The sequence below is a fragment of the Podarcis bocagei genome, assembly GCF_964188305.1.
Source record: "Podarcis bocagei genome assembly, chromosome: 12".
Classification (NCBI taxonomy): Eukaryota; Metazoa; Chordata; class Lepidosauria; order Squamata; family Lacertidae; genus Podarcis; species Podarcis bocagei.
This window is the reverse complement of record NC_138137.1, coordinates 9,878,072-9,894,989: the sequence shown is the minus strand read 5'-3', so window position 1 is coordinate 9,894,989 and position 16,918 is coordinate 9,878,072. Positions and strand designations below refer to the sequence as shown.

Genomic DNA, 16,918 nt, shown 5'->3' with positions numbered 1-16,918 from the left:
TAAGGCACATGGTTGCAGTAGTGCAAAACCTGTCCGCTTCCCCAGGCACCAGATGGCTATACCAGACACTATACTCTCCAGAGGTCTTGCAGGATCTCCCTTCATGTGTGCTTCCTGTCATAAATACATTCTGTTGCATGATAATTTATGTTGTGCTCCTTGCTAGTTGTTGCTGAGATGATGGAATTATAATCTACTGCATATGTAAACTCCAAAAACCACATGTCCTTTCCCCTTAACTCCATTTTCCTCTCCTGTGTAAACAAAGAGCCCTGTTTGAATTAGATTCAGCATCTAGGTCTACAGCGCATCTCAAATGTCCTGCTATTCTCCCATCAAATATTTGAACTCTGCCTCTCAATAACATTTTGTCGTCAGTGTTGACACTTCCTGATTCCTTCCACACCCACCACCAAGCTGTTACCATGTGCTTCAATCTCTTGCGCATCTGTTTCTCATTTTTGCTCACTTTCACGCTTTCAAACCCCTTCTCCTCCTTTCTTACAGACATCGGATTTGGCAGAAGTTCCCGAGGAAGGTGACAGTCCTGGAAGCGTATTGGACGTAAACAGGAAACGCAGCAATAGTGGTATGTGGAAAAGCTCAGGTGTTTGGTGGCCCCCAAACAATCTTCAAACCAAGGGAAAATAATTATAATCCCCATTAAATGTTTTCAGATCCCTGTTTATCATTCACCTGTTCTACCTTTAAAAGAAACTGTTGCCTGTGGGATCTACCTGACTTGGCCTTGTATGAGTAACTTGTTGACAGATCTGACTGTGTGTGCCCCAACACCCACCAGCGGGACATTAACCATTCCTTTGAACAGCACTGGATTTCTTTACAGTCAGAAGCTCAGCACATAAATTATACACCAGGTACTCCAAAAAGTTCCTCTTAGAATATTTACTGAATTGCCCGTGCTCTCTGCACAGACCTTTTGTCATGTTCCTGAAGTTCCCATGTCTCCAGGGCTTCTGGCATGCAGGCATATGAAAAGGAATATACTTCAGGGCCAATATTCTGGTTCAGTGGGCTTATTAACCATACTTACTTTTCCTCTGCACTTTCCAGGCGGTTTAAAGCTCTGTGTCAAAGTGCTCTCCCTCTGTGCAGCTTTCCCTGCGAAAACCCGCTCTTTAAAGTGGAATTGGAGCAAACAACAATCTGCGGGAAAACCCGAATTGCCGTTCGTTGCACTTCAGCTTTAAAAAGCAGGTCTTTGCAGGGAAACCTCTGGAGGAAAAAAAAGTGCTCAGACATGGAGCTTGTGGAAAGAGCTGGAAAGCAGGGCAAAAGTGCAGATAAGCCCAGTACAAGAGCATATCCTATGTCATATATCTTAGGTGATCCTGGGATTTGGTTTGTGTGAAGCAGTCACCCTTGCTGTCTGGTGCACCCGTCTTAACCCACTGCATTTAATATTTCTATAGACTGCACAGGTTGTGCATGAGTGTAGACCCACGTAGACTCCTATGCAAACATGAAATCCAGTCCACAAGTGATAAACAGGGCTAGGGACAAAATGGGCATTCCATGGCAGGTCTCGTAGGAAAATTAGTCCATCTAGTTCTACACTGACTTTTCTCAACCGTTCCTGGAGACAACAGGAATGGAATTAGGGACCATCAAGGCAGATGCTCCAACACTTGAGCCACAGTCCTTCTCTTGTTTCTTATGTCTAACGCTTTTGCAAGATAAAAAAATTCCTTCCAGTAGCACCTTAAAGACCAACTAAGTTAGTTCTTGGTATGAGCTTTCGTGTGCAAGCACACTTCTTCAGATACACTGAAACAGAAGTTGCCAGACCCTTCTATATAGTGAGAAGGTGGGAAGGGGTATTACTCAGAAGGGTGGTGGGAATGGGAGATTGGCAGATAGCTGAGATGAGCCTGTTGACGACTCTTAACGACTGTAATAGGTCTTACAGGAAAAGGCAAGGGGTGAGAAAGTGAGAAATGGCTTAGTCATATATAATGAGATAAGAATCCAATGTCTCTGTTCAGACCAGGTCTCTCTATGGTTTTAAGTTTGGTAATGAGCTTTTGCAAGACACATCATGTGGCCCGGTGGAGTTCAATATTCAGTGCAGGGGAAGGTAGCCTACAAATGCTGATTTCTGGTCTTTTTGGCTACGTGAGAAAATACCATCTTCCTTAGCTCAAAGCCATACTGTAGTGGATCAGATAATAAAATAAATTTAGTTTGTGTAATTTTCAAGATCCTCTTACACGTGAGCATCATTTCCATTTTGTTTGTTTTTTAAAATCTCCCAGCAAGAGTTGTTACATGAGCCAGCTACTGGGGGGTGTTCAATAATGAGGCTGGTCAGGCAGGTGTTCATGGCCACAGAAAAGCTGTATTTGCCGCCACATGTGGCAAGAAGTCATCCAGCATTACAAAGAGCTAATGGAAACATTTCACACCAGAGACACAGTATGCAACTGCCTTTGATTATGGAACTGTTCCTTGAGATGACAGGTTGATGCTATTAATAGTGTGGGTGCTATTCATAGACGCTATTAATAGCTGCTGCAGTACTTTGCATATAAAACCCCAAGCAGGGTTTGGCACTACCAAGGATTCACCAGTGGTGGAGATGTAGAGTCGAGATGGCTAAAGAGCAACGTGATGACAACTGACGATCACATGTGGATGTGGACAATCCTACATACCCATTAAAGGCTTACAGAAATGTCAATAGGAGCACATCAAAGTCAACTGCTTTGCTATTTCATTTGCAGAAGGTGCTGCGCATTATGAGCGAAGTTTCGAAATAAAAGCAAAAAGATAATAGCATTGGAATAAAAGAAACACGTGAAACAAATGGTTGGCTTGTTTGGCAGCTAGGAATTTGGTCCTAATGTTTGTTGTCCCCTTAATTACAGTGTTCACATACTCTGTAAATGGTACCGCGGACTTTGGAGATGAACCGAAGAAAATAAACTCCATGCTACAGGTGATTTTTTTTTAATGTGGCAATAAAGCTGCAATTTTGTGCCTACTTTCCTGGGAGTAAGCCCCATGGGATTCAATGGGACCTACATTTAAGTAGGCATGTATATAGACTGTGCTGTAACAAATCCGAAATTAAATTTCACATTCCTATGAAGAAGGTGGTTTTTACATATAGGGCAGTTTGGGATCACATAGTAGCAAAGTGACTCCTATGTGCGTCTATGAATGAGGCCTTATTTATGCCCATGACAAAGTGATTAACAGATTCTAAAGCATGGAGCCCACTGCCAAAATCCAGAAATCCGGCAGCTTGTTAATTCTGTTTCAAAATTAGTCTAGAGACCACAGAGTAATAGATTTTCCCCATTTGGGTTCTCCATCCGGAAGCCAGGTTAAGATAAACACGGCAGTATATTTGGCTTGAACTTGACTATTACCCCCAATTGCTGTATAAACAAAACCACCCTACATCAAATCAGTACTTCATTTTCAGAGTGCATGTTGCTGAATTTGTCTTCAGCTTTGTTCTATACATAACGCTACTGTTAAAGAACAGGTTCCAATATCTCCTCTTCTTTCTTTTTTTTCCACACCAAAGGGATCTCTCAGTAAAGACGCAGTACAGACAAATGCCTATGTTGCCTTGTACAAATTTGTACCACAAGAAAACGAAGACTTGGAAATGAGGTAGACTTGTGTATTTTATTAATGGGAATTGGGAAGAACGCAGATCTGACCTTCTGTGTAGATGTGTTCATGTAACAGCAGGGCCAAGCCAGCCCAAAGGCCACAATTCCTCGAGGGGAACTTTCCAGGGTACACATGCCAGTAATGAGCAGAACGCCAAAGGAAAAAGTAGGTAGGGACAGAAGCAAAAATGGACAGAGCAAGAGTAAATTCATGCAGTAGGCTGTATTCCAGCCACGCTTTCTACAGACACATCTCTCTCCATCTTCCAGACAAGGAAAGCAAGAGGTATTATCAATGTTCAAGGACCCATTCCTGCCAGGAAAAGCACTTAAGGAGCGCTGGTGTGAGTTGTGGCCTTCAAGGAGGTTAGTGAAGGCTGAATTGAGAGGCTAGATGGCATACCTCTCTACCTCTGCAGCGATTCAGGCTCCATCCACCACAACATCCCCGGACAATTTATTCACAGCATGTAAAAACAGAACCTGCAGGACAATACATGACTGTGTGGCAAAAAGGGATTGGTTAGATAAAAATAAAAGTTTCTTTAAAAAAGAAGTCTATTCTGTGAAGTGATAGGCTGTCACGAAGGGCATCATCTTGCTCCTTCTTCACCGAAAATGACAAGACCAATGAATCCAAGAGAGCTACATTTTGTGACGATGGTTTCATTATACAAATGACCTAATGAAATGCAGAAGTAGATAAATAGCCCCCTTTAAAACTGCAGAAGATTTCCAGGAGGAGACACTTAGGGACAGAGAAGCGGATTGCTTCCCTCTTTCTCTAGCTTCTCCCAACAACTTTTCATTTTGGGGTTTTGTGTTTGGCCTCTGGCTCACGCATCTTGCCACTCTCACAATCCCCATTTCCTGTGCCCAAAGAGCCATTTATCTTCCATTGCAGATGCTTGGATGTAATGTAAATCCCAGCCCCAAGTTAGATACAATCTTTGTCTTCAGAGCTAGAGTCATCAGGTGAATCACTCTGGCCAACTACTCAGCATTAGACTCCAGTCACAGTTGCCACCACCCACCTTGTCCTGCCGCTTCATCACCCCAACCATGGCAGCTGCCACCTCCTGACCAGCTGGAGAAGGAAAATTGGGGCTAAGGAACAAGTCTTGTGGTTGCCTAGTCACCCCCTACATGCTTCCACCTCCCTTCTTAAATGCTCTCCCATCAAACAGGCCCCAACTCAGACCTCAGACTTTTACTCTTAGCCAGATGTGAGCAGCAGGAAATATGCCAGAGTGTTTTCCTGAATCAAGAAGGGGGAGAAGATGATGTTTAGCGTTTCAAAAATATTGATATTGAGGCAGTTCCCCTTGATGAAGGATTACCCCCCCCCCCCCGCCAGCAACCAGTAGTATCCATTTTGGCAACCATTTAGGAGAAGGAATTCACCTTTCTTTCCAGTGAGGAGCACTGGCCCAGATAGTAGTAGTAGTTGTTGTGATCCTAGCATGAACGGTCCCCACAATCACATTTCAACATGTATATTTTTTAATGTCCAAGTGCCCAGCTGTGCTCCTCCCTGATTATAAACAGATTACATGGGGCATACATGATAAGGGTTTTCTCAACATTTCTTTAGCTGACATTTGATGGCGATGACTTTATGCCAAGAACAAGGGGCTAACCCAAAAACTAGACATGTATGAAGAACGGCATTTTGGAATTGACACAGGATCATCTTTTCTTTGTCACTGCTGCTCTAAGTTTGGCTAAACCAACAGGCATATTGGAGCGACTTGGATTTTACTAAAGCTTCCTCATGAGGTGCTTAGGAACCTTGCAATAGGGATGCACCTAGATGTGAAAACGACAGAGAAAATGGAGATAATTGTTCACTGGATCTAGAGAGGGCATCAAAGGACTCAATGATTTCCATCCTGCTAGAGTTAGCTTCTTAACTAAGTCCCATCAAAAGCTGTAGGCAAGAGCTAGAGGACCTTTCTCAGCCTGAGGGGTTCTGGGTAACCTCCCACAGGCCAGTGGTGGGCAGGACCAAAAGTAGGAAGAGAAGATGTGGTCTGGGGAGAGTTCTGAGCCCCAGGCAGAGAGACCTGGTGGGCCACATTTGGTCCCAGGCCTGAAGTTCCCCATCCCTGCTATAGGGCCTAAGTTAATCATGACCAGCTTATTCCATTGGCTTCACAGTGGGAACTTCAGCTGGTTCATTTAGACCAATAGGTTTGAATCCCAGAATGTGGATAAAACGGACAAATCATCATTAAAGTCAGTTTGGGGGACTGAAAAAATTGTGGAATTCATAGGTGACATTATACATGAACAAGCATAACTTTCTGTTTTTATTCAAATTATCCTTGGGCTGCTTGCATAAGCTTTACAAAGCAGCTGACAATTTATCACCATTTAAAACTCGGTAAAGCCAGCTAATAGTAATGTAAATTAACACAGAAAATATTGACATACTGTGCCTTTTAAAATGAAAGGAAAGCTTTTAATGTTTGATGCAGGATTTTCCCCCTTTGTATTTTCTTGGAAGCTGCCCAGAGTGGCTGGAGTAACCCACTCAGAAGGGCGGGGTTTAAGAAATTTATTTTGTTGTTGTCGTTTGGGTTATTGGTCTGTTTTTGTTTTATTACGTATTTTATGTTCTTATTTTGTATTTTTCCTGTTGTGAAGCACCCTGTGATGTTCGGATGAAAAGCAGTGTACAAATTAAATGAATGAATGAATAAAATTTTGCTGAACTGAACTCAAACAAAATGCCCAACGTAATACATATTCATTTATCTAAACAACGTGTTCCCAATGCTTCTGTCTTCTGATTGTAGGCCAGGAGATAGGATCACACTTCTGGAGGACTCAAATGAAGACTGGTGGAAGGTACGATCACAATTACCCAAGTAATGTGGAAAGAAAGAAAATGAACATTGCACGTGTGTGTTGGCCATTAGTGCTGATGCACCGACGGCACGTTCCTTTGCTTCAGTGCGTTGGAGCAACATTTTGTGTGCTTAACTCTGGTCTAAGGGAACACTTTTGTTCCTTGGTAGCCGCTCAGTAGTTGATGTCAAGTAGTACTTTACTGGCAGTGTGGACGGTTCCCCCACACAGAGCACTGAGTCGAGAGGGCACATAATAAATAAATAATAATACAGTGGTGCCCTGCAAGACGAATGCCTCGCAAGACGGAAAACTCGCTAGACGAAAGAGTTTTCCGTTTTGGAGGTGCTTCGCAAAACGAATTTCCTATGGGCTTGCTTCGCAAGACGACAATGTCTTGCGAGTTCCTGCTGTTTTTTTTCCCCTCCCCCCCTTTTTCTAAGCCGCTAAGCCGCTTATCAGCTGATCCGATCAGCAGATAAGCCGCTAAAAGCCGCTAATAGCGCTAATCCGCTAATCCTTCAATGGGCTTGCTTCTCAAGATGAAAAAACCACTAGACGAAGAGAATCACAGAACGGATTCTTTTCGTCTTGCGAGGCACCACTGTAATGCCTATATTTATATGGGTATCTACTGAGAACATCGACAAAAAGCCACTGTACCCAAAGGAATTATTGTGAAAATTAGAAATATGGGGGGGGGGGACTTTGTTCTTGCTCAGGGCGTCATATTACCAAAATCTGGCTCTGTTATTGGCATTCTAAGGAAGCCTTTGCAAGGCACAGCAGCAGCAAGGAAGGAACATTGGTTGATGGGAGGGTGGAAGGAAAGTGGGCTTGCCCAGCAGTAACCCCAGAGGCACCTTCAACTGCAGCCTCACGCCCCCACCTCCCAAACATCAGCACCGCCTTGTTGGCAAATCACTGCAACAATTTAAGGGCTCTTCCCTTCTTTCTCAATCTGGAGTGCTGATTCAGAGCAGTAGCTGAAACAGAAGGATGCAATCAACCCACCCACCTATTTGGTGGGAGCATTATCATAACGTGAGAGACAGTGTGGCGCACCAGTTAGAGTCTCTGGAGAAATTCAGGTTCAACTCCCCACTAAGCCACATAGCTGACTGGGCGGCCATGGACTGGTCACGGTCTCTCAGCTGTAGCTGCCTCACAGGGTGGTTTTGAGGATAAAATGGGAGGAAGGAGAACTACGTACACCACTTTGAATGCCTGTAAAGGTAAAGGACCCCTGACAGTTAAGTCCAGTAGCAGATGACTCTGGGGTTGCATCGCTCATCTCGCTTTACTGGCCGAGGGAGCCGGCGTTTGTCCACAGACAGTTTTTCCAGTCATGTGGCCAGCATGACTAAGCTGCTTCTGGCGCAACAGAGCACGGAAACCATAGCAGTGCATGGAAATGCCGTTTACCTTCCCACCAGAGCAGTACCTATTTATCTACTTGCACTTTTTGGCGTGCTTTGGAACTGCTAGGTTGGCAGGAGCTGGGACTGAGCAACGGGAGCTCACCCCGTCGTGGGGATTCGAACCGCCGACCTTTAGATCGGCAAGCCCAAGAGGCCAAGTGGTTTAGATCTTGGAGGCTAAAAATGTAATATATACAAAACAAAATGCAATGCTGCAGCCATGCAGTCCCAGGGCAGTTATGTACCACTCAATACAATGTACTTTGTAAATATTAAATGGAAGGGACATTCTGAGCTCATCCTTCACCCCCAAAGGCCAATGCAAAATGGAACAGATGTCGTAAGGTATACAGTGTGGCCAGACCTCAGAACAGAGGTCATTTCACAGTCTGGGGGCCACCACAGAGAGACCCTCTCATACCCTATCACCCCATAGGATGGAAGAACTGCCAACAAGGCTCTCTCCATATCTATATAGGAGTAGTAACTCCTTCAGATATCTGGGCTGCATGTCATTTAGTGCTTTCTGCAACAGCATAAATAACTTGAATTTAGCTTAGAAGCACACCAGCAACCGGTGTAAGTCTTTAAGATCAGGCCACTGCCTTCTGTACCAGTAGCAGCAGCTTCAAAACCATCTTCAAGAGCATTACAGCGGCCCATAACTCTTCTTCTGTCATTTCACCTTCTTCACAGGGGAAAATAGAAGACCGAGTTGGCTTTTTCCCAGCAAATTTCGTTCAAAGAGTACAAGAAGATGAACATGTCTTCAGGTGTATCAGAACGTTTATTGGATGCAAGGAGCAGGGGCAGATAACCCTGAAAGAGAACCAAGTGAGTAAACGTGGAATTCCTTCCTGTGCATTAAAACGTTGCGATCACATCTCTACTTTTCTCATGCTCCATCAAACCCCATGGTACATACTTCCAAGAGAATGTATTATGACTGAAGATTTGAGATCGTGATGCCTAGCATACATACCTTCAAGTACATATTAATCGAGTCATAATTGAACTGAAAGTGACTACCATGGCAAATTATATGGACCTGGGTTTTTTTAAATTACTGTTGCTTCCTACTAGCCCATGGCAGTCCAGCTTATGCCAGGCAGTTAAGCAAATTAATAGAAAACTAGTCTAGAATAAGACAAGAGTCGTTCACAGTCTCCATTAATTAAAAGCAATGATTAAAAAGCCCGTCCATCTTGCTAGCACCTCCACTGCCTCTCAGTCACAGCAAGTGAAAGTAATTTTTCTTTTTTAATATTCATACAAAAAAAGCCAGTTAAGTCAAAATAATGCTATTGGTTGATGCTATTAATGGATTTTGGGGAGGCACTGAGTGAAATGACAAGTACTCTGCCACTACCGTGGGAAGAAAGTCAGACCACTGGTCAATCTTATAGCCCTTTTACGCAATCAGTTTTGGGAGGATACCAAAGTTCAGGGATGGCCGATGAACAAAAACAATGCAGAATACTGCTGTGCACCAAATCAAGCCTTTGGTCCATTTAGCTCAGCATCTGCACTGACTGGTCGTAACCCTCCAGGCTTTCTGACAGAAGACTTTTCCAGCCACACTGGACACTGGACCTGGAATGTTCTGTGTACAAAGCAGGCACTCTGCCCCTGAAGATGAACTTGTGTGATGTGCTCAGAATTTAGGGTTGCCATGTTTCAAAAAGTGAAAATCCGGACACAAAAATTGTTGAGCTTCTTCTGACAAAGTTGTTGTTTTTCTCTCTCTTTTTGGCCAAATTTTTTTTTTGAAGCTTTTGAGCTGTTTTAAAGGAAATTCACCAAAATCTACACCTCCGGCATGGGTTGCCATACGTCCGGATTATCCTAGACATTTTGGCAATTTCCTCCCAGGAACTGTTTCCAACTGCCAAATCCCAGCTATGCCTGGGAGATTCTGGACGTATGGCAACATAGCTGTCAACCGTCCCTTATCCCAGCGCCGTGTCCCTTATTGATGATGTCCCTTAAATTCCCCGGGTTTCAAAGGAAGCAGCTCCTCTCCCTCCCTGCCTGCCGGCTAGGGAGGAAGGAGGCTCCAACTGTGTTTCTTGGCTGCGTTGCTCACCCAATAAGGAGTCTAAGAACGACTGGGGGGGGTGGAGCTTGCATGCCTTGTGCCGATCAAATCGGCTGCGTTGCCTGGGGACTCGCCTTTGCTCAGCGCTTCCCAGCGGAGAGGTGACAGTGGTTTTCCTTGAGGCTTCGTTTGGCTGCTGGCTGGGCTTTCTGCCTTTGGCTCGGAGGGGCTCAGAAGTTGAACATTACTGTGCTCCTTGGAAAATCCCTTATTTTGGCTGCTGATCCCTTATTTTCAAGGCTGCTGGTCCCTTATTTTTTAAATCTGTAAGTTGGCAGCTATGATGGCAACCCTATCAGAATTTGGCACATACATTTCATGCGCCAAACGTACTGCATAGTGCTGACCAGCTTGCATGGTAAGACCCTGTGCATGGGCAGATCACTGCCTGTGCCAGCTGCAGTTTCCAGGAGCCTCCACGTGGTGGATCTCAGCCGGCTCACATATTTATGTGACAAACCCATCTGACCACGTTGTGCACATATGAATTTACAGTACGGAGCTGCTTTCTCTTTCTTTGATAAAGACAAAATAAAAAAAATCCTTCCAGTAGCACCTTAAAGACCAACTAAGTTAGTTCTTGGTATGAGCTTTCGTGTGCATGCACACTTCTTCAGATACCATGATAAAGACGTTAGACAACGAAATCACTGAACCAAACAGACTGCTAGGAACACTCATTTGCTAAGCCTGAGGTGGAGTTCCTTGATGTTTTAAAATGGTCCTGAACGTCACAAACAGGAATGTATCCTTGCTCCTTCTTACACAAACTCGCCAGCGCATTAATGAGGGTTATATATGTATGGCAAGACGTGCACATACAAACCATAAAATGCCCATTGCAGGAAATGAGGAAGTTTTTATGCACAATGTTATATCAACAGCAGCAATACAAAACATCATTCAGACAGGCAGAGATATTTTTAGTGCCCTCCTAATGCATGCTGGGTCGCTTTGCCCAGACAGCAAAGCACTTTGTGTTTATATAGCTTTGTACCCTTCTGCTTTCAAGTAGATAATATAAACCCTTGTAACAAAGCTGGAGCCTGAGAGGGGTGGGAAAGAGCATGGCTTGCCCGCCGACTTTAGGAGGGCCTTGGGGAGAAATGGCACAAAGAACTCCTTCAAAACAAGTGAGCGATGTTCTGAGCTGCCCGAACACTGCAGCCACAGATAGGGACCAGTTCTGCACTAGATCTCCCTGATGTTGTGCTGGGAGTTAAATGCATGACAGATGTGGGAAGAAAGGAACCGCTGAGCCCAAGGCATGGGGAGATCTAGGGAGGTGGTGCAGAGAAGACTTGATTGGCTAGGAAAGATGCGGGGTCTCTTTTAGACTGAGGCCCATATTTCCAAGGGCCACATGCCAGTGGTAGATGAGGCCAGAGACAAAACTGAGCAGAGCAACTGGTGTGGCTTACCACTGCACAGCAGGCAACATTCCAGTCAAGCAAAAGCCAGAGATTTCAACATACCCAGGAAATCAGACAAGGAGGCCTTTGAAGATTGCAAGAGATTTCAGGCCATCTCATTAGGCCTGTTTTGGATTCAGGTGTCCACCCACCCACCCACCCACCCACACACTGCAAGGAGCCTCGTGAAACTTGCCTTTGTCTAATCTCTACTTAAGGCACACACCAGTGTTAGAATGGGTGGGAGGAAGGAGAAAATCTTGCATTATGTTCATGAGGCTGAATTGGAAAGCACACATTACAAATTTTGCCTGATGGTCAGCTGATAACTAAAGTGGTATTATGCAGGCCCCATTGTTTCTTGTGTGGTTGCCATCCCATTGTCATGGGCTTTGAAATTTGGTGGTCTGTTTCAGCTCAGACCTTACAAAGCATCACCTACACCTATTTGGGTTCCTAAACAGAAGTGGTTATTGAGTGTGGGGTGTTTAAACTTTTCTCTCCATTCTTTGTCTACAGATCTGTATTACTTCAGAAAAGGAACAGGACGGCTTTATCAAAGTATACAGTGGAAAGAAAAAGGGCTTTGTCCCCGTAGATGCCCTAGAAAACATCTGAGTTTTCCCTGTTCAACCACTGCAGTTGTGATGCTTTGCTGGCAACATCTGCCTGCCTCATCTTGCACTGTGTAACCCCCAATGAAGCTGTCTTGCAGATGACCAAGGAAATCATATGACAACCACAATGATCAGTTGATATCAGACATTTAAGCAACAAGAGATGGTTGGTCAACAACAATCAGGAATGGAGCCAGACAAGAGTGGTACGAGGCTTAGGAAAGGAATAGCTTGTCTACTTTTTAAAATAAGTGAAAAGTTAAACTGGATAATTTTTTTGAGCAAGGCTGCTAACTATTACACTGATGGGAACAGACAACTAAACTTAGATTTGCACCCTGTTCACGTGTCTTAAGAAAACTGTTTGGGACTTCTTTCTCATTTGAAGTGTGATTGAGTGAGTAAGGGTTCAGACCTTTTCATTGTATTACTACAGCTTGAAGTATATAGTGTGAGTCTGGTCCTAAAATGTTGTCCATGATTTTAGCGAATCGGCATAATGTTTGGTTCTGACTTTTTTCAGTTTCAGTAACAAGGCAGTTTGGATGAATTGTGGAGCTGTTGGTTTAGGAAACAGTCTGTGGTCTGGACTTCTCTGTGATTTTTGATATATGTTGCTGTGGCGATCTTGTACGTCCTTTGGGTTTCTTGTATACAAGCAAAGATTTTAGCACATGTTGGATGTAAATGTTTAAACAGCTGATGAACAAGCACTGTTTCCCCAAAGCAGGCCTAGTCCAAAATAGTCTTTCCTTTTCCTTCTGTAGGAAAGAGGCAGGTCTCAGAAACAAAAAACTGGGTTGCAGAATTTTTCTATTTTTCTGATATTGTTTGAGCATATTTTTTAATATATATGTGTATATAGCATGTTCCTGTTTATATGGTTAACCAATTTCATTTCACAACAGGGGGAAAACAGATTCTAGCTGACAAAAAACAACGAGTGGAATAAAAACATACTGAGCTAATACATTTGTGAACAAAAGCAACCAAATTCAAAAGACCAAAGGTGTATCAATTCACCTTGAAGCACATGCCAGAAACAATCCAATGTAAAGTTAGGCACATTTCAGCTTATTGACTTACAAGACATAAGCACACCTAGTTTGGGAATCTGGCCACAGATGGAAACCGCAGTTATAAAACCAAAATTTCACCCACTGTTTCAAATTGTGGTTCAACGAGCAATCTAGTCAGATGTTCTGTCTGCATCAAGGAATCATCCTTGAGGCTGTGCAGAATTTATGGGCCTGTGCAGAAATTACAAGGTACACAAGAATTCAGAGACTTAAGTAACAAGGAATCTATTGTTGCCCAACATTTACTGTTTTAAGAGTTCCAAGCCCCTCTCGTTCTTCTTTTTATAAATCAACTATCTAGAAATTCCCCTTTGAACAAGTTTTACCAGTATGTTTAAAACGTGCACACAATCCCAAAGGCAATATAAACATAAGGGAAGGAAAAGAAGGTGGTGAGAGTTACACTTGTAAAGGATGAAAGGGTTGCAGATAGTGGCGATTTCCCCTTAGCCAATTGACCTTGGTATCGTGTGTGACAGCTCCACAGAAAATCATGTGCCACCCTTAAAACACTTCAGCTCTTTGGCTGAAGAACAGGGTTGGCTAACCTGAGGCCCAGGAGATACTGCTGGACTGCAACTCCCATGATCTCTGACCACCAACTCTGCTGGCTGGGGCTGATGGGAGTTGGAGTCCAAGAACTTCTGGCAGTTAGCCACAGGTTACCCACCCCTGCTGAAGAAAAACAACAACTCCACAGTTGTACACTTTTGAAAACTGCTTAGCTGGCAGCTCTTAAGCAAGAAGCACGTAGCTGTATTCCAGTACCTCTAAGTACATCTGTTCAACCTTCACCTCTTGCCTTGCACTCCAATCTGTGGCTGAAACCCAGTGCGTATTTGCTACCAAAGATGGTGCAGCTGGGACGTTCATGGCCACTTTTTTGTACTTAGCAAAGGGCTCCTGTGTCTAGCATATACTCAACTCTGCATCCCGATCCTGCAGTTACATTTGCCGACATGGAAATGTTGAATGTGTGCATGGCTCATCCGTACAACAGGAGCCATATGTGGGCTTATAGGTCCATGTATATATTTGAGTAGCTTGAAGAAGTTTGCCTGTTACTGTATGGAGTAGAATTGGACACTGATGACAACCATTCCATCCATTTTCTAGCTCTTGAACATGTAAATAGTAAAGCCATCCCCCAAAAGAGAAGGGGGATTCAGCTTCATATCTTTTAATATATATACTATATATATATATATCTGCGATTCCTTTTTTTTTTTTTTTTTTTTGCATAGGAAAACCAGGCAACTTAAAATGTAATCCTATGCATGTCTGCTCAGAAGTTAAGTCTCACTGAGTTCAATGAGGTTTACTCCCAGGTAAGTGGCTATGGGATTGCAACCTTAGTGTTAGGAAACAAAAGTCCCTTATAACAAAGGAGGAGAACAGCAGATGCATTATCGACACAGCCTCTTTTATGTCATGGCTTTATTTGACATTTACTGATCTGAGCAAAGTGGGATCCTGCAATGCCTGCCGAAAAATCAAACTCAGTGCTATAGTTAGTGTCTTCTGATCCGCAAAGACTAGGTCAAATTATACATCCATCCATACATGCTACTGTTTACTTGAATGCAACATACTGTGATTCTGTCCTGTTTCAGTGGCTTCTGTTAATTTCAAGTTCCTCCTTCAATCCTGCTTCATAGGATAAAGATGAATATTACTTTCAGTTCACAATGGCCTTTAATCAACGTCTCATTTCTTTTGATACTAAGCAATAAAATAAAGATTTTTTTGTAAGAAAAAAATTCCTGAATTAACCATACTGTTATAAACTGATGCATATCACTGTTCTCGTGTTCCTTTGGTTCATCAAAGAGACTTGTGTTAGTGCTCAGCTTTTTAATGTTAAGCAGGTGCCTGAGGCAGCCACCTCACCTTGCCTCATGGGTGGGCCGGGCCTACAATTGCAGATAACACAGTAAGGAGAGAAAAAATCCAACATGCATGTTACGTGCTAATACATCCCCGCCAAGCACCACCCACTGATGTGAAAGAGAAAAACAGAGTTCACCTGAATGCTCGTGTGTGGATGAAGGTGCACATCAACGTACACAGGAAAAAGGGATCTGTGTGATGCGCATGCACATTAACACACTGGTGTGTGCCCAGCCCTTGTGTGTCCCCAAGGCAAATGCATATAGGATGTACACAGTGGACCTTGGTAACATTGCAAATTACTGCCTCACAGAGGGTTTTATTCTCTTCCCTTTGCCCTGCATGTGTGCCGTTACAACAGATATAGCACTAACAAACTGATTAGTTTTGGACAGACGAGCTTTCGTGTGACACTGGATCACAGGAAAAATTAATTTCAGAGGCTAGATGTTTGCATCTAATTTAATATGCTGTTTAATAAAGAACCCACAGTCACTGGAAGGAGAACATGCACTTTGTCCTCTTCATTAGATAGGAGAGTTCTCTTAGAGTGCCCACTGCCGCCTCCTTCCCAGAAGAACACAGAATACATCTTCCAGCTCTAAACGCTGCTGAACCTGTTTTTCCTCTCACTGGGTTTTGTCATAGTGTGGGCCTTTGGTACATGCAACCGAACATTTTTCGACTGAGCTGCTCAATTTATGTCAGCACATTTTGCTTAAGTAGCCACAAAGGACCTCCTTTTACAATGAACTTTGCAATGCACAATTAAGATGGGGACATGTATTGCTGCTGTCACTATGTCACCCCCAAAGGCTTCTCCTTTCCCAAAATACTTTGTCCTTATCTAGTGACATCAGCTAAGGTCTACTTGCTAACATACTGTCTACATCATCAGTTAGCAGAGCAATGATAATGGATGCTCATCTGATCAAACATGTATTCATCTCTCTTTTCGGTTCTGCTCACTTTCAATTTACAGGGCGCGATGATAAACAAAATACATTAGCTTTTTCTTAAGCATAGTGTTTGGCATACCCTATCACTTGATAATCTCCACAATCTAACCAGAGAATGAGCCACCTGAATCACTGCTGTCTTCTCTTCATGATGATTGTGGCTGATCTCCCTGTCTCCCCCTCACAGCTTACTTTCCCTAGACCCACTCTATGACTTTTCTTCACGCTTATATCATACCCTCACCCTCCAACATTTCTCCAATGAAGGTAAAGGTAAAGGACCCCTGACAGTTAAGTCCAGTCGCAAACGACTCTGGGGTTGCAGCACTCATCTCGCTTTACTGGCCAAGGAAGCCAACGTTTGTCCGCAGACAGTTTTTTCCAGGTCATGTGGCCAGCATGACTAAGCCGCTTCTGGCAAAACCAGAGCAGCGCACAGAAACACTGTTTATCTTCCCGCCAGAGTGGTACCTATTTATCTACTTGCACTTCAACGTGCTTTCAAATTGCTATGTTGGCAGTAGCTGGGACTGAGCAACAGGAGCTCACCCCATCGCGGGGATTTGAACCGACGGCCTTCTGATTGGCAAGCCCTAGACTCAGTAGTTTAGACCACAGCGCCACCCGCGTCCAATGAAAATAGGGGTGTCCTATTCCTTATTATTATTATTATTATTATTATTATTATTATTATTATTATTATTATTACCCCGCTCATCTGACTGGGTTGCCCCAGCTTCCAACATATATAAAAACATAATACAACATTCCGGGATCAAATCAGAAACCGAGATGGCATCTGTAAATCCAGGACTATCCCTGGAAAATAGGAACATTTGGAGGGTCTGTTATATGATAGCAGCAGCGGTGTGGCCCTCCATCATCTCACTCTAGGAAGGGCCAAAAGGCCCCCTTTTCTGGAGCCGCCAGCGTCTGCTTCTG

General features: G+C 43.6%; 1 protein-coding gene and 1 long non-coding RNA gene across 3 annotated transcripts in view; one reads left to right on the top strand and one right to left on the bottom strand.

Moving 5' to 3' along the window:
* STAC (SH3 and cysteine rich domain) overlaps positions 1 to 14,887 on the top strand; it is an 84,403-nt gene extending 69,516 nt beyond the window's left edge. For both annotated transcript variants that reach the window (XM_081164773.1, XM_081164774.1), the window contains 6 exons: positions 508 to 589; positions 2,889 to 2,959; positions 3,557 to 3,645; positions 6,449 to 6,500; positions 8,618 to 8,755; positions 11,951 to 14,887. In XM_081164773.1, coding sequence (XP_081020899.1) covers positions 508 to 589; positions 2,889 to 2,959; positions 3,557 to 3,645; positions 6,449 to 6,500; positions 8,618 to 8,755; positions 11,951 to 12,049 — 531 coding nt within the window. In that variant the 3' untranslated portion in view covers positions 12,050 to 14,887. The remainder of the gene's footprint in view (positions 1 to 507; positions 590 to 2,888; positions 2,960 to 3,556; positions 3,646 to 6,448; positions 6,501 to 8,617; positions 8,756 to 11,950) is intronic.
* Positions 5,248 to 13,745, bottom strand: LOC308570326. Its single transcript, XR_014001127.1, has 2 exons — positions 13,676 to 13,745; positions 5,248 to 5,456 (listed from the first exon to the last, which is right to left on the bottom strand). It is a non-coding gene; the product is annotated as an uncharacterized lncRNA (long non-coding RNA).
* Positions 14,888 to 16,918: the final 2,031 nt, after the last annotated feature.